Below are 21,684 nucleotides of genomic sequence, written 5' to 3'. Positions count from 1 at the left end.
AGTATCCAAATCAGGGCTCTAAAGCCACAAATTGCAGAAAGACTTCAGTGGCGTTCTGTCTTCTGGAACTTATCAGGTGGTGGGCACGGATCATTGTCCGATGCGTACCTGCAAGTGTCTTGTTTGATGTCCTTCATCTCATTTGAAAGCTTCAGCTCATTTACATCCAACCAGCCCATACAATTTAGGGCTGGACTCTGACGTCCCCTTAGCGAGCTGAAGCCCAGCACCACCTAAGGACCAAGGACCAAGGACCCGTACTCAGTCATGAACTCGGGATACATTCGCCTAATCGGGAATTCCGGAGTAGCAACGTACTCTGTACACGGCCTAGTTGCATCACTTTACTCAAACCAACGACGAAAGCATTGCTAATGATACTCTGTAAAGAGAGCGAATTTCAACATTCATCAGAACCCTCAGGGGGCCTACCTTTGCCCGTTCAACTCGATGTTTCACATTATGGTTAGGGCCACTATCACTTCGTCTCAGATTGCTAATTTCCATTTTGTAGCACCTACTGGCACGGGCCAAAGAAGCAGCTGGGCTCGCACACCGTGCAACCTTGAAGCTTCCTCTCACTCTCCTTACCCGTACATATGGGTCTCTTTTGATGTCTCTCTAGAGTTGCATTCGTGGTTTCATGGCACTCGTAGCCGACACAAAGACTAGAACAGACACTAGAACGAACACAGGAGAGAGCCGAATACATAATTGCTGATTCACTACGGGCAATATCCGGGCCCCCCACCCCCGATGTTATCGGCAATGCTATTGCTCTTAATAAAGATCTTAAGAGTTGAAACGTCAAGGATTGATGTGGTTCTATGGCTTGAATATCTCCCCGAGAGTCTTGCTGCGGACCCGTTCAGTCCGCTGGTGTTTACAAAAGCAAAGTGCTGTCAACAAGCAATATCGGAAACTTTGTAAGAACCTAAAATCATATATGGCGCTGGTCTCCTATGCAGACACAAGTCTTGGCCATCATGATATCCGTGAAATGGCGTGCATATTCAAGCGGGATGCTCCCGCGTGGACGGTTATATTAGTATACGCGTTAGATATATATCACATATCCGGTGAGTGTACAATGTATATCCGTCAGAGATACAACATGCCACCGTTCTTCTGTTACGGTATAGACGCCTGTTACGATTATCTACTATATATTTCTGCTGAGTATAGTCCCTATAAAGGCCCAAGGCTCCACCTGCCTTCGGGTTTGTTGAAGATGTCATCCGAATATTAAGTGTATGCAGGCGGAATGCTTTGCAAGATTTGGTAGACGTTGCAGAGAGGTCTGAACCGTGTTTTGGATATGTTATTTGCCGCTCTTGACTAAGCGGAACACCCTGGTTTCATACGTCTTATGTTATTTGAGCTTGTAAATAATTGTAACAAACCGTACGATCGAGATGAAGGTCGCAAACTGATAGAGTGACCACTAAGGGTCCATGCTTCTTCACCGCATGCAGTCTGGGTGGGATATTGCCAACTACCTCTGGAGATCCAGTCCGCTTATCCAGGCACATGACTATATTAAGTGGTCGCAAATAAGTTGTCTTCTTTGACAAGCTCGGTTCCTGTAAGAACCAAAATTAGAAGCAATCACAACTCACCCCCCAAGACACGATCGGCCATTCGTTGACGATTCTTGGCGGATGTTGCCGTCCACACAAGCGGGCCGCGTGAGTTCCCGCAACTCCAACGCCAACAGAGTGAGTGAGTTGACCAGGCACCTCAAGACCCGTTCAAGTGACGTCGAATCGACCCAAGTTACTGAGGTAACTACATGCTAGCTTTGATAACTACTAACCTAGGCCTAGGTAGTACCTGGACACAAATACCCAGCGATTACTTTGTTGGCACGTGTAGGTTAGGCAGATCTTCACTTGAGCCTCACTTTGTAACTACTTACTTGTATTAACGAATTATGTAGGTCTGAAATAACCGTCACTCAGGAAGGACACAGTCTAATACTGAAATGAAAACACAGAAAGGACAAAAAAATACAACAAAAAAAAAGCGTGACATGGGAGCTGTTGACCATGCCGCCGACCGACATATCTGGAAACCGTTGGCGAAGTATAGGGTACAAGGTCCCACCACTAACGACTTGTCACCGACTAAAGTATCCGATACTCATTGGACAGCATCGGAGCTCGATAACATTTTTGGCGGGGACTGATGGGCGCCTGGAGGGGCAAAGCTCCAAAAGAATCACCACATCAGACCGACGGCGGGGGGGAACAACACTCAAAGCAGTTGACAACCTCCCCCGCCAAAACAAACCTCACCTACCTTTATACCTCCCCGACCTAGATCTAAACTTTTGCAACCTTTCAGACTCAGACTCAGACTCTTAACAAACTCGCTCCTATACCCTCACCTCACACAACATCAATCATGTCGTGGCAAGGTCAGTACTATATCTCTTATTCCCTCTGCATTCTATGAACGTCCCTGATTTTCCCATACCCCTCCTCCTCATCCGCCCCTCCATGCACGGTTGGTCTTGCTGTTACTCATCACCGCCTCAAAATAATTCTCTGCCTCAAACTCAACTCGAAATCCAGATGAATGGATAAGAAAGATAGCTAACATGATATAGCATACGTCGACTCAAGGTACTTTTCCCCAACATTTCCCAACCACAGCTGGGAGCAAGCATTGTGGCCCTGCCGTCGGCGCGAATACCTAGCGAATGCTGACAATATCTTCACAACAGCCTTGTTGGCACCGGTCACATCGATAAGGGCGCCATCATCAGCGCCGCTGGAGACAGCGCCTGGGCTGCCTCTGCCGACCTCCAGGTACATAGATCAAAATCCCTTCTCACCGACACAACTCGCCGAAGCGAAGGACGACCCCTGCGTCGACGATCAGAGAACGTTCCTGACTGACTTGCGACCCCACTATAGCTCAAGCCTGAGGAGATGAAGGCCATCTCTGCCATTGTTAGCGGTGACGAAAAGGCCAAGGACAAGGCTTTTGCCGAAGGTCTCTACATCGCCGGTGAGCGATATGTCATGGCCCGAGCTGACGGCCGAAGTATCTACGCTCGATCGGTACGATATCCACAACATCATCTTGCTGCTCCCTGACACAACTCACTGACATGTCAACAATAGGGTCGTTCCGGCGTCGCTGTCGCAAAGACCACCCAGGCCATCGTCGTCGGCCACCACGGCGAGGCCCAGATCGCCGGTAACGCCACCACCACCGTCGAGAGTCTTGCCGACTACCTCATCAAGTCGAGCTACTAGATATTCGTTGGTGTGCAAGGCAAGGCGAAGAAGGGGTTTTGGGCGGAATTATCTGTGAGAAGCGTCATAAAAAACGCTGTATGTCCGTAGACCGGATAGTCAACGCAGCTGTAACGAGCTTATGCCAGGAGGAGCGCCTTTGTTTTTAGAACACTGGAGTTGGGCTTCGAGCTTGAGTGTATGTGTGTACTTGGAGGACATTTCCCCGGCCAGAGATCGGTCAACAGAGTTTGTTTCTACTGCATGATTCTGCATCTGGGCAGTCACAGTGCCCTCCAGATCCTGTCTCTTATTAGATTTGAGCGAAAGTGAAAAAATATCTTTAGACGTCATCCATATTGACTTTCCATTACAACCCGCTACCCGTATCCATCCTGCGCCTTTCTCGCCTCATGATGTACGTTGCTTTCGTCCATCAAAGTGTCGTGATAATTCTTCATGTCATTAACGCCTGTTCCAAGTCTGCATGGCCCTCTAAACTTCGTCTCTCACTTCCATCCACGGCATGCAGGCAGCTCTTGAGTCTTGTACACGTAATACAGCCCCTTATTCGTATAGCTTGGACTATCAGGTTTCTACTAAGACTCTATGCCTCGATCAACTAAACAGGGAGCTCGGCGTTTCGTCTGCCAAGACCTATTCTGTCGACAATCATTCCGATATAGGGTCCCACAACAGGCAAACCTTGCGCGAAGCCGGCGATCGTCCCTAGGAAATCTCCAAACAACACGACTATACCGTACGCTTCCACGAGGAACCCGATAAAGGTCCACTTCATGAAGATAAGTATCAACCCGAGGAAGAACGCCGCCGTGCCCTTTGCTTTCTGTTTCCGAGCAAAGAAGAGAAGAGTCTTTTGAGGTCCAATAATGATCGTCAGGCCGATAAGGAAGAGAATCTATTCGTTCGACGGCGGTGTTAGCAATCGCTCGTTCGGTGGGATAAAAGTTGTGGAGGTCGTCATACGTTTCCCATGGCAAGCCTGGAAAGAAAGTTAGCAAATCCTGTAAATAAGAGAGTGCGGGCGAGTATTTACATAGATCGATCAAAGAAGAGCATAACACCTCCTATCAGGAAGAAGCCTCCTGCGAAGCCATCAGTTTCCATAGTTCATGATGCGCCGCGCCTGTACATACCGCCGGAGCAAAAGACAACTCCAATTTCTATCGAGAATAGTTAGCTTCTGTACGTCACGGGCATCACATCCATCTAAGCATAGCTTCACCAAAGACTTATCGCAACTCAATGCAGAGGGTAAGCTAAGCGCACATACTTTGGGTATCTGTCAACCACATCGACATCTTGGCGGTTTGATAGCTGTATAGATAGGGTGTGTATTGGACAAAAACTGCTGTAGCTAAGCTTGCCGATGGAAAATGTACAAACTGTAGAAGCTCAATGGATAAGGGTGAGATCGGGTGCAAGGAGAAATGACAAAGGCCAAATTACTCGAACGTTGCATTTTTTTTCGTCACCAGCTCCCTTCGAGGACAGGACACGTTCCAGGGGTTTGCATGTTGTAAACGGCGATTAACAGGGCTGTGCCAAAGAGGGCTTAGGGGATGTCTCTTGGAGTCCAGAAGCTGTCGCGTGCCTCATTGGCTATCTGACCAAAGTGGGCGGGCGTGGGACTGTCTTCAAATTCTGCTGCGGTACCGACTTTAAAAGACTCGCATCATTCTTCATCTCACTTTCTAGCTGCAGAACAAATTTCCAATCAGTGATTTTCGACTCTGAAGCATTCCAATTTTGAGTGCCACACAGAGTTGAGAGCATACCGTTTCTCATCGACGTGTCGTTTAATCTTGTCAAAGAAATACCACACACAGAGCAAACATCATTCATTTCTATTGCTACACACATATCTATCTATCTGGACATATCACTGTCCCTGCCGCGACGGCCAGCGGCGTTCTTCGCCCTGGCAACTGAGATGCGTTTCTTCCCCATACGTTCTCGGTAGTCTGTCGACTTAGGCAGAGAACAAAGCTTAACATGATCACGATTAAGCCGGAGCGTCAATTGCCGTCCCTTGATCGAAAGGCCAAGGGTGCATAGTTGGGGCTTGACTTTGTTGGTCGGACATTTCTTCTCGCACTATTAAGTTGTATTTCAGTATAATGTGTATGCCTGGTAACTCCGTACATAATCACTCGAGAGCCTAGCCGTCTCATCTGCTTCCTTGATGTATATTTCCTTTCATCGATTCATTAAATGGGTATATCCTGCTCAATGTCTGCACTCATTTGAGAACTGTATGGGCGCCACGTGCCTCCAGAATCTGCTCGGTAGCGCTCTGGGGCAGCGTTCTGATGAGGCCAAACACCTCCCTGTTGTGGTAGCGTAGCCGTGTCTTGGGATCGAGATACGGGGCCGGTAGTCCCGTCACGTCGCAGTAGTGCTTGCTGTGCGCGAGTGATGGCGCGGACTCAATGTTTGTGTATGTGGCAGTGGGCGCTGAAAGGCCACCTGGTTTAAGGCTTTTCTCGAGCACGAGCTTGGACAGACTTCGCGATGCCTGCGCAAGATTCGGGGGCTCCTTGCCGCTCTCGGTGGCTGGTGTGCTGGTACCGCTGGTTGAGAGTCCATCGTTGTCGGCCGGGGTGGCGATACCGCTCGCGTCCATTGGTGTGCCTAGAGTAGAAGCTTCTCTCCGGGAAGCATCACCAACAATGGCCTTCAAGTTCTTGTTTCTGCGCTGGTTGGGCTTCCATGATGAACTACGGAAGTTCTTATGGATGGAGTGGATGTCGAGCTTCTCTATAAGCTGTTGATGGGCGATCTGCGCTTCTGTCGGAGCGGCCATCGTTTTGTCTTTGTGGTAGGGACTGATACGAGAACTGAATTGTCGGGGTCAGGTTTGACGTTCTTATTACTTTATGTGTTTGGGTTGTGACAGAATGGTCGACATTATAGAGTATAGCACCTGGTGTCGCAAGCTATGAGCTTATCGCGTTGTAGCATATTCTGCCGCGCTTCACCGCGTTCCTGACACTGTCGGGGAATGCTTCACAGCCCAAGTGGGCATAAAGTAAACAGAGGGAGGACTCCACTACACCTTGTCTTATTCACCATATTGACAAAAGAGAACATTATCAAACAGCCGAAATGGTAGGGCTTCTATTCGAAATCGCAGTAAATTCCTATGTCACTCTGTCTAACTTGTATATAGGAGAGCCCTCACGAACACCAGCAGAATCTACTGCTTTCACGTATTATTACCAATGTTGTATGTTCTGTCGAAGTGAAGCCAGTCACCTAAAGATACTGACAACGTGTAGGAGAAGCTTAACGAGGCTGTTATGGTGATGAATAAGAGTCTCCAGGTTTGTGGACTATCATGATCATTTTAGATGTCAAACTCATAAGTTGAATTAGGATATCAACATTCAGAATATGAATGTCGAACTGGTAGCTCAAATGTTCAAGAACTACCAATCGAACGTTTTGTTCCACCTAGAAGGTAAGTTTGTTTAATATTAGATGGTTTGCAGCTTGATGCTAATATTTGATAGCTACGGACAACTTGAAACCCCCAAGCTGAACAGCTTGTACGAAGGAATGTGATTGGAGGAGTTCTTCTGTATCTGTTAGGCGCATGATTTACTACGAATTGATGACTTGCCGCTTGCTTCCATAATTATGAAGCAAGGCCTGAATGAATACATCCAGATTATTATAGCCAACTCTCATATGTGTTTTGACAACGTCGATCGTTGCTTGGCCGCAAAACCTCTGGATTTCCACGTTGTACTGAGTTATAACTACTGTCGCAGCTTGGTTAATTGTAGCCACTTATTTTGCACTTGGTTATCATTAGATTAGGTATGTACGAACATCAAGCCAGTGACAAGTGAATCTTCTGCGTAAAGGCTGTTTTTGTATGCCTTGTTGTATTGCGAAAGTGGATACCTGTTGTTGTATGTCACGGCCCTTGATCAGCCTTGTAGCCTCATACAGTATATTCTCGACCTTCCAACAACTAAGCTGAATCAACTTGCGCCGATGACAATTGGCCACTAAAGCCAGTCACCAACTTAACTTTTTCTTCTTTTTTTTCTCCCGTCATGATTTTTCACTCTAACACCTAATCTTCATCATACCATTCTCCACGCAACCATGGCTCCCTCGGCCATCGATGAGCCCGCCATCAAGGCGCCCGAACAAAAGACATATCCTCCCGCCCAGATCTTTCCTGTGAAGGAGACGCGCTTCGAGAACTATATAGAGCCATCAAAGGATGGAAGAGAACGCGCACTGAAGCACTCCGAAAGCTCAGCCATCGTTATTGACAATGGTAAGTTGAGAGCGCAGCGCAAGGGGCTTGCGACGACCATGGAGTAACAGTTATTCTATAGGATCCTCCACCGTGCGCGCCGGCTGGTCATTCGAGTCGAAGCCGAGATTCAGTATCCCGCCTATAATGGCTAAGTACCGCGACCGAAAGCTGGGCAAGACGTTCTCTTTTGCTGGATCCGACTGTTACGCCGACACAACCGCGCGCGGCCATATCAGAAGTGCTTTTGAAGTTGGAACAGGAATTGTCAGCAACTGGGATGTTATGGAGCACGTGCTGGATTACATCTTTCTCAAGCTGGGCATGAACGATGCAGATGGCGCCATTGAAGTTCCCATTGTCATGACAGAGGCTGTTGCCAATTTACCATATTCAAGGAAATGTGAGTGAGTCGGTCTGACCATCGAAGCATTGGCTAACCTTTTAGCTATGACCGAGATTATCTTCGAATGCTATGGCGCGCCTTCGCTGGCTTACGGAATCGATTCCCTCTTCTCATACAGACACAACAAGGGCAAGACTGGTCTCGTCGTCTCGTCATCGTATACATCGACACATGTCATCCCTGTATACAACAACAAGGCCCTTCTTGGCCAAGCCACGCGATTAAACTGGGGAGGTTATCACAACGCCGAGTATCTCCTAAAACTGCTTCGACTTAAATACCCGGCTTTTACTGGTAAGACCAACGTTTCACAAGCAGAGCACATGCTCCGCGATCATGGGTATGTATCTCAGGACTACGACGATGAACTTGCCAGCTACCTTGAATGGAAGGGTCTGGAAGATCGCGATATTGTTATGCAATACCCCTACACAGAAATCGTGATTGAGCAAAAGACCGAGGAAGAGCTAGCAAAGATTGCAGAGCGCAAGAAGGAAAGTGGACGAAGGCTACAACAACAGGCGGCCAAGATGCGTTTGGAGAAGCTCATGAAGAAGGAGCAGGATTTGGAGTACTACAAGAATCTTCAGAAAAACATCACTGATGTGACAAAGAAGGAACTCAGACGTCAGCTCGACAGCAACGACATCAAGGATGAGAACCAGTTGGAGAAGATCATCAAAGACTTGGAAAAGGCTGTTAGGAAGGCTCGAACAAAGGACGTCGGTGGCGACCCCGAGGAAGAACAAGAACAGCCCAACTTTGATCTTCTTGATGTCCCCGACGATCAGCTCGATGATGCTCAGATCAAACAGAAGCGCCAGCAACGACTACTGAAGTCAAATCACGAGGCTCGCGCGCGCGCAAAGGCCGAGAAGGAGGCAGAGAAGGCGCGAGTTGTTGAAGAAGAGCGTGCCGATACCGAGAGGCGAGAGAATGATCTTGAGAACTGGCTCGAAGAGAAACGCCAACGACGAGCGGAGACACTGCAGAAGATGAAGGAACGCGAGCGTCTTAAGCAGGACCTGGGCAACCGAAAATCTCTTGCTTCACAAATCCGTATGAAGAGCATTGCCAACTTGGCTTCAGACGCCCCGACTAAAAAGCGAAGACGTGGTGGTGATGATGATAACTTCGGTGCAGACGATGATGATTGGGGTGTCTATCGTCAAATTGCCGTGGGCGATAACAGCGACGATGAGCATGAGGAAGAGGACCTCAACTCAGCACTCAAGTCACTAGAAGAAGACCTTTTGCGTTATGATCCCGACTTTGATTACGAGCATACTCACGAGGCCCAGTCTGACTGGTCCAAATCTCTACTGCACGCTTTTGCACGAGGTCCCCGACCCTTCGATCCCTCTTCGCAGGCCGAGCTTAATCAAATCCACCTCAACGTTGAGCGCATTCGTGTTCCCGAGGTTGTTTTCCGCCCATCCATCGCAGGTGTGGACCAGTCGGGTATCGTCGATATTGCGGGCGACATTCTCAACCAACGTTTGGGCAATGTTCCCAACCGAGATGATTTCCTACGTGATGTCTTCTTGACAGGTGGCAACACTCTTTTCAAGAACTTTGATGATCGCGTTCGCGATGGTCTACGCTCCCTTCTTCCTGCCGACTCACCCTTGACTGTGCGTCGTGCCGAAGACGCCCTTCTGGATGCTTGGAAGGGTGCTGCAGGATGGGTTGGAACGCCTGCTTGGAAGACGGCAAAGATTTCGAGGGAAGAATACCAAGAAAAGGGTCCGGAGTATATCAAGGTGAGCCTCTTCTGGTTACATATGGAGCGTTTCCCCTTGCTAACGACTTACTACAGGAGCACGACATGGGTAATTCTTATGCATAGATTGTGCTGTGATGGAGGAGACACGGAGTCAAAAGCGGGTGTGTTTATATACGGTAGGTTGAGATTCTCTAGTTCGCATGTTATCAAGCAAGGATTGCTTGTTTATCATGGGAAGAAACACACACTGGGCAATTGGGACACCATGGTACAAAGGGTGAGCGTCATAGAACTAATTAGCTTTCTATACGTATCTTGTTTAATCGAAGCAGCAATAGTTGTACCCAAAAGATATCTCCATCTATATCTGGTTTGGCAGCTCAGATGATCCTATCATGCAGTCTATCGATTGAACAGCAAGAGGAACATCACGCACAACGATGCAAGCACGATACTCAATAGATCTCTTGAGTCTATAGTGTTGCAAAATGCAATGAACATCTCGCCTTGTAAGAACCATAAATGCTGATTTACTGTCTAGAAATTAAAGTGAATTGCTATGACCGCATGAAGTCAACTGCCGTTCTCTGGTCCTTTATCGATAAAGCTGTGTGTGCGCCCACTTTACCCATGAGCCCCTCACCTCCCGAGTCTCCGAAAGTCGCTGATCTTTCCATCTCATGATCTTTCTTCCAACTTTCATTCGAATCTACCCACCAGTTCTTGTCGCTCCAAATACCTCGGGAACAGTGTCGCCAAACACACGCAAGCTCATATTTGAATAATCAGCAACCTGATCCAAAGTCCGAAGTCATCATGACATCCACCGATCCGGCTACGGAGCAAACCTCCAAAATACCAATTCTTCTGCTCAAGACAAGATCAAGTCCAGGTGATTCGTATGAAGACCTCTTCTCAGAAGCCAGCGCCAATGGAACTGGCTTTGCGCCTCAGTTCGTCCCGGTGCTATTGCATCAGTTCCATGGCGAGGGTATGAAAGAAGTGGCGGCGCTACTTCGTGAGCGTCGCATTGGAAACCAGGAACATCATGAATATGGCGGCTTGATCTTTACGTCGCAACGAGCAGTTGAAGCATTCGTGAAACTTGTTGAAGATGGAAAAGCTGGTGCGTCATGATGCCTGACTACTGTCTCACCAGAACAGCCAAGACTAATATTGTGTCTCATGCGACAGACGCTACCACAGGACCCTCAGAAACAACATCATGGCCTCACCTCCAAAACGTTCCTGTCTACAGCGTCGGTCCTGCCACGACGCGCGCCCTCGCTGCCGCCCCCCAGGACCCTCCGCTCCAAGTCTTCGGCAGCCACACGGGCAACGGTGCCGCCCTGGCTCCCTATATCCTCGCCCACTACTATGAATGGTACCGTGACCAAGCCCGTCTTACCCTCCCACCACTACTTTTCTTAGTTGGAGAGACCCGCCGCGACATCATCCCCAAGACCCTACAGGATGGTGCTCTGCCTGATACTGAGCGCATCCGTGTTAACGAGACGGTCGTTTACGGGACGGGCGTCATGGAGAGCTTCCCCGTTGATCTGCGCCGGGTCCTTGGTGAGACGCGCGATGATCCGGTCCGCTGGATCGTGGTATTCTCTCCTACGGGATGCGATAGCATGCTCCGGGTCATGGGAATTTTGGATGCTGAGACGAACAAAGTATACAAAGGATACAAGCGGGACGGTAAGACTTTTATTGCGACCATCGGACCTACCACAAGAGATCATCTGCAGTCATTTGGCTTTGAGCCAGACGTATGCGCCGAGTCGCCCACGCCACGGGGCGTATTGGACGGTATACAGGAGTTTATGTCCAAGAGGAGGCAGAGTTGAAATTCAATCTTAATAAAACGGAGCCATGTATTAAGTGGATGTATAATATTAAGGTTGCAAAAGCCAGCGTTGATGTAAAGAGTCGGGAGTATCAGCTCCGGGTATCATTCATTTATCATTCATTTCTGCAGATCCACCGTTGGATATGTTTCTCTCACTTCTATCTTTTATACCCAGGAGGCTTTGTCCCGCCAGCATTGGCGCTGCCTTTTGTCGATACATACGTTGCTTTCCCTTCGCCGTATACCACCAGACTGAGGGAAGATTAAAAACCGCCATGCCAATTCCATTTCATAACACCGAGCGCCGAGCAAACAGCTGAAACCGAAATATCATCATTATACGCCCATAACCCAAAGCTCTACGCCAATGACCCCAAATTTAGTTCCTTCGTCGCTCAGCGGTTCGTTTCCGTACGTCTCGCACCTGGAGCTGTGTCCAACTTCCAGTCCGTTGTCTAGCCAGAGTCCATAGTGTCCACCGCCTGACCCGACGCTCAGAAAGCCCGTTTCGCAATTAATGCAAAAGTCATTCAGGCCGCTGTATGGGAATGCTTTGAACCGCACCGCTTCGCTGGGTGTAGGGGACGCTGGGCGGGAGTGAGTGGGCGTGTTGGCTTCTGACGATGGTGGCGGTGGAGCGAGCGTTGTGTTTCGAGAGTTAAGATTTGTCGTGTCGGCCGATGGAGGCGGTGGGAGAGGTGTAATGTTTGAAGCTCGCCAAAGAAAGCACTCGCCGTTGCCAAAATACGTATGCGCAGGATGAGGATACTCGGAAAGATATGCGCCAAAGACCTAATCATGTTAGTTAACGAAAACGTCATGTCGTCTCACTCTATACGCACCCCTCCTTCGAGATCCTTGACAACAAGGACAAAACCCGCTCGCTTGCCCTCGAATTGCCGACACCGCTGGTACAGCGTCGCTAAGCTCGCGCCATCCTGTTCGAGGCTATAAATGAGATTCCAGTCGTCGACGATGCGCAAGCGCTCAGGGACCATGGTACGGATTTCCTCCGCCACCGCGGCACTCAGCAACTTGGCCGAGGACGGTGTTCCCTGGCGATAACCGTGAAGAATAAGAGGGTCCAGTGGTGGAGGACGCATGGGACTAGCCGTTCGGCGCACGGGAGAGAAGACGCCGTTTATGCCGTCCTTTGTGTTGTGGCCATTGCCGTCGTGATAGTTGAAGTTGTCGTCATAGGCGGTGTCGGCCTGGCTGGGGAAGGAGCCCTCACTGGAAAAGCGGCGGATAAGACCAGTCCACATATTGGTAATGTACGACGCAGAAGCGCGATTTGAGTTAACAGGCGTACCGGTGCCGGAGGATTCGGGTGTTTCGGGGGAGTCGTTGCGGTCCGAAAAGCTCATAACGGTGACAGAACCTTGGTTTGTACTTTGGTCCAATGCTTTACGCCGTATGTAATGCAGAACAGAAGAACTAGGAAGCGAGAAACATATACATATATAAAAGCAGGATAATTGTCGATCTGTGAATCGACGAGGAGAGGGGCTGAATATAAATACTGGAGTAGTGATTCAAAGGGAGAAAACACAAATGGTTTTTATATGGTGGTGCTTAGATCTGAGACATTGAAAAGGGTAGAATGTTAAAGTGCATGGAATGGCTCTGACACAGCTTCACTTGGTTGGAGATGTAGGGAGCTAGTGGAGCTTGATATAGCGGGGTTAACGCCTACAAGGAAGCCGTTATGATAATCAAAGAGCCTGATTGTTACAGTTCAATGCACCGACTCCGACGCCTCCAAATGCAATGTCATTAATTTGGCGTCTTTCAGGCAGCAATCGTGGCAATCTGCACAACGGATACCTGTTCAGTGTCAGTTTTGAACAAAGATCGCTTACAACTGCTTGCGTGGTGATTCATAAGCCCTTCGATCTGTCTGGTCTCTTCCACTGGCCGCAGCCACCTGTGCGTACACGCTGGCAAACTTCCTGATCGTCATCAGATTAGAGCCTCAATCAACAAGCACTAGCTTGTTCTGTCCAGTGGCATATCACCACAGAGGCCTTGGTTAGGTCTAGACCTTTGATCCGTGGTTAGCACTGAAAGATTTTGACTGTCACGTTGCGAACATGAATGGCCAATGGTGGCAAGTAAAGGAATGAGCCAAGCGAATTTATGGCAACATCAGGAGATATGCGGTGTTTGCCGCACTATCAACCAACTATCATCTCCGACTGACATGTATCTCAACATGACTTGTACCCCATCATTCACAAAAAGCAACCGGTATACAAACAAGCACGTATTATGAATATTTCTTTTGGGATATAACAACTAATAAGAAATGGTTGCGATGTGCAATTCATAAAATCATCTTTATCACCCGTCTGGATCTCAGTTTCTCGCCATTTCATATCTCGATCCTGTTTCCTTACATTCAACCACCTCGATCAGCAAGATTGACCCAAAAGACTCATGCCAGATACATGATATGCAGAATAAACTCGACTGGTGATTCTGTATGCGCTTGCTCGCTTGCGTGTCCATAGGTTTGTGTTGTGGTCTATCTGATATCCCCAAATTCGCAGGTCGTCTTTTTACAGAGGCTCCACGTTTACCTCATGATCTCCTGGTAGATCAACTGCTTCAGCTGCTCCTTGCTCAGGTTGTCTTTGTGCTTGTCAAAGTCGAAGAACTCCTCGGGGATTGGGGGCGCTGTTGGCTCGTCCTCGGGGTCGTGGTAAGGCTCAAGGTATGGGTGCTTCAGAGCTTCCTCCACAGTAATGCGCTTAACAGGGTTGAATGCGAGGAGCTTCTCGAGCAGGTCGAGGGCCAGATCCGATGTCTTGGGGAATAGAGTTCGGAAGGGAACCTTCTTCTTGAAGGGGAGCGATCGGATGTATTCTCGAGCACGGCGCGACTTGATTCCGTAGTAATCCTCCATGGTGGGTGTGCCCAACACATCCAGAATAAGAGTCAACTGGTGGTGGTCTAGTAGCACAGCAGTTAGTAAATGGGCCTAACAGTATCACAAAAGCATCAGTGGTCACTTACAATCCTTTCCGGGGAAAAGAGGCTTGCCGCTGAGCATCTCAGCGAGGATACAGCCGACCGACCACACATCGATGGCCTTGGTGTACTCCTTGAAAGTCAACATGATCTCAGGCGCACGGTACCATCGAGTCGCGACATATTCGGTCATGAAACCAGAGTTATCCTCCTGAGAGGCAGCGGATCGCGCAAGACCGAAATCGCAGACCTTGAGATCACAGTTGGCGTTGAGGAGGAGGTTGGAGGGCTTCAAGTCTCGGTGCAGCACGTTGGCCGAGTGCATCGCCTTGAGGGCTCGGAGGGTCTGGTAGATGAAGTACTGGCAGTGGTCGTCGGAAAGATCCTGTGTGCGGATGACACGGTGCATATCCGTCTCCATCAGCTCCTGCAGTGTTTGTTAGCTCGCTGATCTTACTACAGCAAAACAGTGGCGTTTCGTACCTGGATCAGATAGACTTCCTGAAATGACTCGTAACTTCGGGGCTTCTGAATGTCGAGAATAGAAATGATGTTCTCGTGGTTGAAGTATCGCAGCAGCTTCATCTCTCGCAGAGTTCTTAGACAGAACATGGAGTGATCGAAAGGAGTGATCTTCTTGATGGCGACCTTTTGGCCCGAGGGCTTGTGAATGGCGGAACTGAACAAGTGTCAGCATTTGGGGAATTGCACAGTCATATCAATAAGCAAGAAACATACCAGACGACACCATAAGCGCCTTCGCCGACCACATCCTGGATATCATATTGCTCGCTCACATTGAAGGAGATCTTGCGGGACCCCGCAGCGTTAGGGGGGTTCGCTCGAGACATGGTCGCTGTGGTGGATGTGATGAGGGTGAGGAGAAGGTGGAAAGGTTGTCAGAAAAAACGGAGAGCGTGCGACCGAAAAGTAAAGACAGAAGGCGCGGAAGGATTGCGCAGTCAATCGGTCGTTCGGTCGGTCGAGAAGTTGTTGGAATAGAACAGAGTCAAAGAGGAACCAGCCAAGACTTAGACTCCTTTGTTCGCACGCAGCCGACGCTGATTAAGGATGATTTGAGGGGAGGGGTCGAGTTAAGTAGTAGTAGGTACTGGTATCCGTACTGGTGCAGCTGGTAGTGGTACTAAAGCTCCACTTTGTAGGTACAAATAGTATGGAGGGGACGAAGGAGCCTTTATAGTTGATGGGGGAGATGAGAGGCTGAAGGTGGCAGGGGGAGGTAATGGCCAGGTATTAAGATATAGCAGAAAGGGGAACAAAAAAGAAGGGTCAACGATATTCGCTTGAACCAAGCGAAGTCAAAGAAACGGTAGATAAAGCTTGATCTTAAGTGAAAGCAGAGGCAGATAGTACAGCCAGGCAGGTAAGGTAGGAACAAAGAGTTCCGCTCGGGCCGTGCTGTCGCTGATTCAAATAGTCTATGGTCCGCGGGGCAAAAGCGGGCTAGCGTGAGTTGGTGGTAGAGGCCCAAGTTTCAGTCGGTTCGGTGTCGCAACGGTGAGTATAGGTAAGAATGGGTAAGGATACAGCAAGCACGGTCTTTGGTGATGGAGAATCCAACTCTTTTTGTCAAAGGAGAGCACAGGACAGGACAAGACGGCTTCACCTTCCGGGGATCTAGCTCCAGTCCAAAGCTGGTCTGGGCTTTGCGTAGTGTTGAAGAATGGACAAGGAAAGGTCTTTTTTAAAACAAGACAGGTTGGATATGAAACAGGGCGGAATGGGTCAAGACAAGACAAGACGGGAACATGACAAGAATGAGAGCAGCATGCAACTAATAAGGGAAATGCAATACATTAATGGGTGAGTCTTTTTTCAACAGAGTCATATGCTCTTCATTTTCTATCAATTGGGCTGATGGCTGCTAACTTTGATGTGATCAATATAGCTGGGCGGCTAAGAACCAACAACTACTTGCCAACAGCCGACTACATGTGCCACCCAAGCTTACCCATCAGGTAGCAATAGACAACAAGTGACTTGAACACAAACCTAATCCCAGATAAAAGCCTGCCCTTTCATTTTGAAGCCTTGTAGGGAATCTCAACGCCAAGGGAGAAAGAAACCTGGGTCACACGACGAAACAATACCTCCCATCTACGGATACAGCAGTAAACCCTAGATCTACCTAGTCTAGACCCAGATGGGGGGCTAATGATCTTCAGGATATCTATAGAGGGGCACTAAGGAAGACAGCGCAGGCCTCGTATAATAGCAGTAAACGTAATTGAGTTTCGAGCAACGGATGAAATCTAATACCACAACCTGAATATTAGCACCGGCGATATAAGTCTACGAGGTTATTCGCCTATGGATAAACAAACTTAACAGCTTAACTTATATGGACTAACGACCAGAGCATGAAAGTAGAGGGAACATGGTGGGGTGAAGTACAACTGTTTGAGTTTGTTAGGGGCGGACGGGACGGCCAGCTTCCATATTCTGCAGCAGTCCCCAATTCGAACAGGGGTTTGGAGGTTGGATTCTCTAACGTAACTCAGGTACACCAATAAGTACCACAGAAGTATCTGTAAACTCAATCTCATCTCAAACATCACCTCACCAGAAAACAAAGATGCATCGATAGCATGAACAATACCCTCCCTTCTGAGACGAAACACTGCAAGAGGACCTTCCAATGACATGCCCGAAACATGGATATGTCAAGACAAGACATAACCTTGACCACCATACCCCGGCTCTTACAAAGAGTCCTTTGACAACTTGCTAATGTGTTTCACTAACATCTAATGCTCGCTGGGGTTCACCACCCGACATTTATCTAGTCACTTCCACTACATCAGGTTTAGTCATGGCTGTCATGTCAATTAAACACTCAGTCCAACTTGCCTTAAAAGACAGTCCCTTCGTAAAAAGCTCGTGCTATTCAATACCCAAAACTCTTAAAATAAACCTCTCAGCGCCTACTCTGTCTTGCCATTGGCTGCCTCACCTCCCGAGGCGCGTGTTTCACACCCACCGCAGCCTGTCGTGTTTCATCATTGGATGGCAAGGTCCTTGTATCTCGACGTACCTCTTTCCTAGTCCCTGTATCAGGCATGGCTTCAATTCATGTGAACCAGCCCCTTGGTCATGGATTCACCCAAGGAATCGGTTTATCGTTTGGTTTCCGGGATAATGCATTACTAAAAATACTAGTAATTCATGCATCGCCATGCATTCCTGTTTCTGTCGCTTGGTTGGTTGAGCTTCGAGAACGCATCGAAATTTAACGTATTGTTTAATGCCGTGAATTTTATATGGACGACCACAGTCTGCTGTCAATATCATAATCAGGCAACTATCATCATGACCTCGTCGTCACACTAATCCCCATGCTTGCTCTTGCTCTTGCTCTTACTCTTGCACACAAAATATTTGATTCTATCTAATTGATACCTTTCGCATCTCTGTTGCCAAAATAACAAGCCGGCTGCATCTCCAGGACCCCGACTCCAGTCATTGATTGAATCCCTCCTCATCAAAATATTACAAGGACTGATCCGACCTATTTCTCCCGTCTACCCACGCCTGACTCTCAACAAGCTGTTTTACTGAACAACCTACGGCGGAAGACTGTTAGTATCCTGCTTCTTCTGGCATGCCTAATGCTGTGATCAACTCACCTTTTCTCTCAACATGCCCAACCATTGAGCCGCGCTCACACCCTGATCCGCCCGGTCCTCCACAAGTAGGGTCTGCGCCCAAAGCTTCAGACTAGGTTCTCCGTCTTCTCGAACGATATAGAGGTGGGGCAATGTAATGCTGCCCACGCCTAGTGACTTGTGGTCCCGGCTCTTTTGAACCACGGCCCGTACTCGTTCGTTGAAGTCTCCTTCAAGTTCCGGCACCCGGCCCTTGCCAACCTGGACCTGGGTTCTGTCCTCCACTCCAAACACGTCGTGTACCAGTTGTGGCACCGCATCTCGGCCAATCCACAAGAATTGAGTTTGGCCGTCGTCGATAAGGTACAGCCCGTAGGGCACGAGCCTTTCTGAAGAGAGGTTGAGAGCAGGAGGAAGGGCGATGTGGCCAGTCTCTTGCTCGGGGACTCCAGCATTGTCTGGCATATCATGTAGTGAGTACAGCCGGGGGTAGATGTAACGCATAAGAAGGGGCACTGGGAGAGTCGACAAGAGACAGAGAGCTGCTGATCTTATGTCGGATGGGATCTGAGATGACTTGCGAAGACCAACATTCTTGATCAGACCCAGGAACAGGAGGGGTAGACCGCGAAGGTTGGCGGGGAACTGAAGACCGCCGCCCATGCTGCCTCCAGCGAGTTCCTTCTTGAAAGTCTGCAAGAGCTCGGTAACCTTGCTCTGAAGAGCATCCCGGGCCGCATCCAGGCCGCTTGACAAAGATCGCTCCACAGCCTTGTGGCTGAAGTAAGTGGTGATGGCGCACTGATCGGCCGAGGCATACATGTCGGACAGGTTGGTCGTTGTGGGGAGAGCCAGGGTCATGACACGAATGCGACGCTCGCCATTGCAAGTTGTGTGTAGCACAGCCGCCTGGAGGCAAACAACGTTCTTTGTAAGGTTCTCATCGATAGCCACCTCGACAACGTAGCACTGATCGCGGGGGAAAGCAGGGAAAGCGCAGAGGTCAGAGCTTCGGTTAAAGAAGTTTCCATAGAACGTGTTCATTCTCAGACCGCTGGTGGCACGGACTCGAAGAACGGCCTCAAGTCCAATTTCAGACGAAAGATAGTCGCTGAACTCGGATGCGAACTTCAGGGCATCTTCAGGTCGCGAAGCGTGCCATCCAGGGTAGAACCAGGTCTGTCCACCAGTGTATCGGGGAAGGTTGCTCAGCGAAGCAACATCCTGGTACTGCGACGAGAAGAGGAACATGTCGATAGACACCTGACTCTTCGAACACTCCACAGCAAAACTCTTGTAGAAACTATTGGCGGTCTGAAGCAGACCGCCCTCTTTTGATGTGCCAAGGAGCTTCTTGTCCTCACGCATCTCAAGCTTGCCAACACCCATGTTGGGCAGGGAAGCAGTCAGAACAACAATCTTGCCTCCAAGAGTGGAGATAAGTTTGTGTGCCGCGCGGAGGGCTGATCCCATGCAGGAACCATTGCTCTGGTTGTTCTGGAACATATCGGGAAGCTTCTGCAAGAACTTCTCGACGCTTTGTCGGCTCTCGGTGAGGGGAACCAGGAGGTCGTTAGGGATGGGTAGGAAAGGCTCTTCGAGATCGCTGACGACGAGCATGTTGGTCTCGCCATTCTCATCTGTATCCTTGGGGACCGAGAAGTAGTGTAGGCTGGAATCCACAGCCAAGAAACCGAGACGAGTACGGCGATCGGCATTTGGTATCCTGTCAAGGCTGTCCAAAATGGTGCGGGCTGCGGTAGCCACAAGTCCGGTTGAAACAGCAGCGTAGCTGACGTCGAAGCAGAACAGGTAGATAAGAGGCTGGGGAGGGCGGACCATGTACTCCTGAGGGGCAACAAACTCAACAACAGCGTGGTTCAACTCGGGTCGCTGCCATCTGTCGACACTCTGCTGAGCAGCGGCGTCCCAGTCGAAAGCTTGGGGAACGTCGTTGGTGAGGTTACACATGTTGCACCTCCATCGGTGTCCCTGATCCAAAAAGGCAACATAAGGGTTGATGTATGTCCTGCAACGTCTGCATCGGGAAATAACCTGGTCCTGGACGACAGGTACGGGGTCCTCATCGTCATGGAGAGAGCCGTAGGGCTGGATAACGAGCGCAAGGGGCAGTTTAGACTTTTTAAGGAGAGAGTTGGTGGTGGGAACAGCGTTGAGGGTCGATCGGAAATATCGCGGGGAACAGTTGGCGTCGGGAGACGGAGTTACGCTCGTCTAAAGGCGCATGTTAGCCATTGGCATGATTCTGGGATCTATTGGTTTAGCCGACTTACGTTGGGAGGAAGAACAATCGGAGGCGGGGGAAGGTCAAGCTCCGAGACATTGAAGGGCTGGCTGAGTAGATCAGTAGGGTAGAGCTGGTTGAGGACAGCAGGGCGAGGAGCCTGAGCGTTCTGAGGCTGTTGGGGCTGCCCGGCAATGTTCATGCTGCCAATTCCTTGAGTGATACCGCCAACACCGGGCGCGGGCTGCTGAGCACCGGGAGTTGGGTATCCTTGATCGGGAGCTTGATAACCATATTGAGGAGCCTGGGCAGCAGCGGGTTGCTGTGCGCCGTAACCTTGGGGATACTGGTAGCCCTGAGGGGCAGCAGCTTGAGGCTCAGCTTGATAACCTCCATAGCCTGGTTGAACGGGAGCAGCGCCGAACTGCTGAGCAGCTCCTGTGGGCTGACCACCAGCGACAGCATTGGCGCCGGTACCAACTTCGAAGGCTTGAGCCGCATACCCTCGCTTCTTCTTCTTGTGGCCTTGGTCGTGGGGCTGCTGGGCGGCAGCAGGGTCCTCGTAAGATTGTTGAGGCTGTTCATCTTGAGCAGCATATTGATCATGTGGCTGGGCCGGATAGCCACCGAAGCCTTCACCAGGAGGGGGCATCGACATGGTTGAACGGCGAAGGGAGCAGCGTCGCACCCAAAGTTATATAGACGGGTTCGATCAATGGGGTTGATAAACGGTTCAGAAGCGCTGCAAATTAGCTAGCAAGCTTATATGTAATTGAAGAACTCCGAAGGTCGAAAGTCGACTCCAAATCCAGGTGCCCCAGTCAAAGAGTTTTGTAGATGCTGGACTGGGATGGAGAATGAATGATGAACGGATGGTGGTTGATTGATGAGCTCAGAGCTGATCTGTACTGCAGTCTGGCCTCTTCGCATTGGTCACCGCCACAACGACAGCAGCCAAGAAACATGCCAAAAGGAGGGGCACGTTTTTGTGTGGTTGCCTGAGCCACGCTATCAGATGCCAGACATCAAAAGGACAACAACGTCAATATGGGGGCTCAAATAGATAAATGAGTCACCTTGGAGGAAGTTTACACCGTGTTATAACCCGAGATTTCTGTCATGCTCATACTATTCCCTTCAAGTAAGCTTGGAGCTTGGAGCTCATATACGTGGCGTCAGAGCTTGGAGCTCTAGCACCAGCCACACATGACGAAGCATTCGTTGCTTAACACCGATCACCACTACTCTTCTCTGTCATGATTCTCATAATTAGTGTATTGCACTTACTTTGAGTGTTCTAATGGCATATAG

The 21,684-nt window shown here is 49.4% G+C and overlaps 9 protein-coding genes across 9 annotated transcripts; 4 read left to right on the top strand and 5 right to left on the bottom strand.

Annotated features, from left to right (window-relative positions):
- Window positions 1-2,285: 2,285 nt before the first annotated feature.
- On the top strand, window positions 2,286-3,624 carry FGSG_06392 (uncharacterized protein). Its single transcript, XM_011326752.1, has 5 exons — window positions 2,286-2,419; window positions 2,612-2,627; window positions 2,729-2,813; window positions 2,922-3,068; window positions 3,132-3,624. Exons 1-5 carry the CDS (start codon window positions 2,407-2,409, stop codon window positions 3,264-3,266), a joined length of 396 nt encoding a protein of 131 aa, XP_011325054.1. The 5' UTR covers window positions 2,286-2,406; the 3' UTR covers window positions 3,267-3,624.
- A 243-nt stretch (window positions 3,625-3,867) lies between these two features.
- Window positions 3,868-4,567, bottom strand: FGSG_06391 (uncharacterized protein; the record flags this gene model as incomplete). The annotated part of the gene is made up of 4 exons (XM_011326751.1): window positions 3,868-4,164; window positions 4,233-4,270; window positions 4,403-4,429; window positions 4,540-4,567. 4 exons carry the CDS (start codon window positions 4,565-4,567, stop codon window positions 3,868-3,870), a joined length of 390 nt encoding a protein of 129 aa, XP_011325053.1.
- A 941-nt stretch (window positions 4,568-5,508) lies between these two features.
- FGSG_06390 (uncharacterized protein) lies at window positions 5,509-6,072 on the bottom strand (the record flags this gene model as incomplete). The annotated part of the gene is made up of 1 exon (XM_011326750.1): window positions 5,509-6,072. One exon carries the CDS (start codon window positions 6,070-6,072, stop codon window positions 5,509-5,511), a length of 564 nt encoding a protein of 187 aa, XP_011325052.1.
- A 302-nt stretch (window positions 6,073-6,374) lies between these two features.
- On the top strand, window positions 6,375-6,810 carry FGSG_06389 (uncharacterized protein; the record flags this gene model as incomplete). Its single annotated transcript, XM_011326749.1, has 5 exons — window positions 6,375-6,377; window positions 6,439-6,495; window positions 6,548-6,592; window positions 6,645-6,729; window positions 6,782-6,810. 5 exons carry the CDS (start codon window positions 6,375-6,377, stop codon window positions 6,808-6,810), a joined length of 219 nt encoding a protein of 72 aa, XP_011325051.1.
- A 575-nt stretch (window positions 6,811-7,385) lies between these two features.
- FGSG_06388 (uncharacterized protein) lies at window positions 7,386-9,797 on the top strand (the record flags this gene model as incomplete). The annotated part of the gene is made up of 4 exons (XM_011326748.1): window positions 7,386-7,563; window positions 7,625-7,945; window positions 7,991-9,711; window positions 9,768-9,797. The coding sequence occupies 4 exons, from the start codon at window positions 7,386-7,388 to the stop codon at window positions 9,795-9,797; spliced, it is 2,250 nt and encodes a 749-aa protein (XP_011325050.1).
- A 693-nt stretch (window positions 9,798-10,490) lies between these two features.
- Window positions 10,491-11,527, top strand: FGSG_06387 (uncharacterized protein; the record flags this gene model as incomplete). Its single annotated transcript, XM_011326747.1, has 2 exons — window positions 10,491-10,665; window positions 10,839-11,527. 2 exons carry the CDS (start codon window positions 10,491-10,493, stop codon window positions 11,525-11,527), a joined length of 864 nt encoding a protein of 287 aa, XP_011325049.1.
- Window positions 10,914-13,164, bottom strand: FGSG_06386 (oxidation resistance protein 1). The gene is made up of 2 exons (XM_011326746.1): window positions 12,372-13,164; window positions 10,914-12,321 (listed from the first exon to the last, which is right to left on the bottom strand). The coding sequence occupies exons 1-2, from the start codon at window positions 12,894-12,896 to the stop codon at window positions 11,866-11,868; spliced, it is 981 nt and encodes a 326-aa protein (XP_011325048.1). The 5' UTR covers window positions 12,897-13,164; the 3' UTR covers window positions 10,914-11,865.
- A 632-nt stretch (window positions 13,165-13,796) lies between these two features.
- FGSG_06385 (mitogen-activated protein kinase) lies at window positions 13,797-15,508 on the bottom strand. Its single transcript, XM_011326745.1, has 4 exons — window positions 15,241-15,508; window positions 14,986-15,181; window positions 14,548-14,929; window positions 13,797-14,484 (listed from the first exon to the last, which is right to left on the bottom strand). Exons 1-4 carry the CDS (start codon window positions 15,351-15,353, stop codon window positions 14,108-14,110), a joined length of 1,068 nt encoding a protein of 355 aa, XP_011325047.1. The 5' UTR covers window positions 15,354-15,508; the 3' UTR covers window positions 13,797-14,107.
- A 2,392-nt stretch (window positions 15,509-17,900) lies between these two features.
- On the bottom strand, window positions 17,901-21,255 carry FGSG_06384 (uncharacterized protein). Its single transcript, XM_011326744.1, has 3 exons — window positions 20,423-21,255; window positions 18,150-20,363; window positions 17,901-18,086 (listed from the first exon to the last, which is right to left on the bottom strand). The coding sequence occupies exons 1-3, from the start codon at window positions 21,029-21,031 to the stop codon at window positions 18,075-18,077; spliced, it is 2,835 nt and encodes a 944-aa protein (XP_011325046.1). The 5' UTR covers window positions 21,032-21,255; the 3' UTR covers window positions 17,901-18,074.
- Between the last annotated feature and the right edge of the window lie 429 nt (window positions 21,256-21,684).

Source organism: Fusarium graminearum, chromosome 3 (assembly GCF_000240135.3).
Source record: "Fusarium graminearum PH-1 chromosome 3, whole genome shotgun sequence".
Classification (NCBI taxonomy): Eukaryota; Fungi; Ascomycota; class Sordariomycetes; order Hypocreales; family Nectriaceae; genus Fusarium; species Fusarium graminearum.
The sequence above is the reverse complement of the archived record's forward strand: the minus strand, read 5'-3'. Positions and strand labels throughout refer to the sequence as shown.

Bases quoted from the DNA above. Each gene is read 5' to 3' on its own strand.
- FGSG_06392 (XM_011326752.1), top strand. The intron at 2,814-2,921 runs GTACATAGATCA...ACCCCACTATAG, and splicing joins CTGCCTCTGCCGACCTCCAG to CTCAAGCCTGAGGAGATGAA. The intron at 3,069-3,131 runs GTACGATATCCA...TGTCAACAATAG, and splicing joins GAAGTATCTACGCTCGATCG to GGTCGTTCCGGCGTCGCTGT.
- FGSG_06386 (XM_011326746.1), bottom strand. From the start codon at position 12,896: ATGAGCTTTTCGGACCGCAACGACTCCCCCGAAACACCCGAATCCTCC. The intron at 12,322-12,371 runs GTGCGTATAGAG...TAACATGATTAG, and splicing joins TCAAGGATCTCGAAGGAGGG to GTCTTTGGCGCATATCTTTC.
- FGSG_06385 (XM_011326745.1), bottom strand. From the start codon at position 15,353: ATGTCTCGAGCGAACCCCCCTAACGCTGCGGGGTCCCGCAAGATCTCC. The intron at 15,182-15,240 runs GTATGTTTCTTG...ACACTTGTTCAG, and splicing joins GGCGCTTATGGTGTCGTCTG to TTCCGCCATTCACAAGCCCT. The intron at 14,930-14,985 runs GTACGAAACGCC...CAAACACTGCAG, and splicing joins AGGAAGTCTATCTGATCCAG to GAGCTGATGGAGACGGATAT.
- FGSG_06384 (XM_011326744.1), bottom strand. From the start codon at position 21,031: ATGTCGATGCCCCCTCCTGGTGAAGGCTTCGGTGGCTATCCGGCCCAG. The intron at 20,364-20,422 runs GTAAGTCGGCTA...ATGCGCCTTTAG, and splicing joins CGATTGTTCTTCCTCCCAAC to ACGAGCGTAACTCCGTCTCC.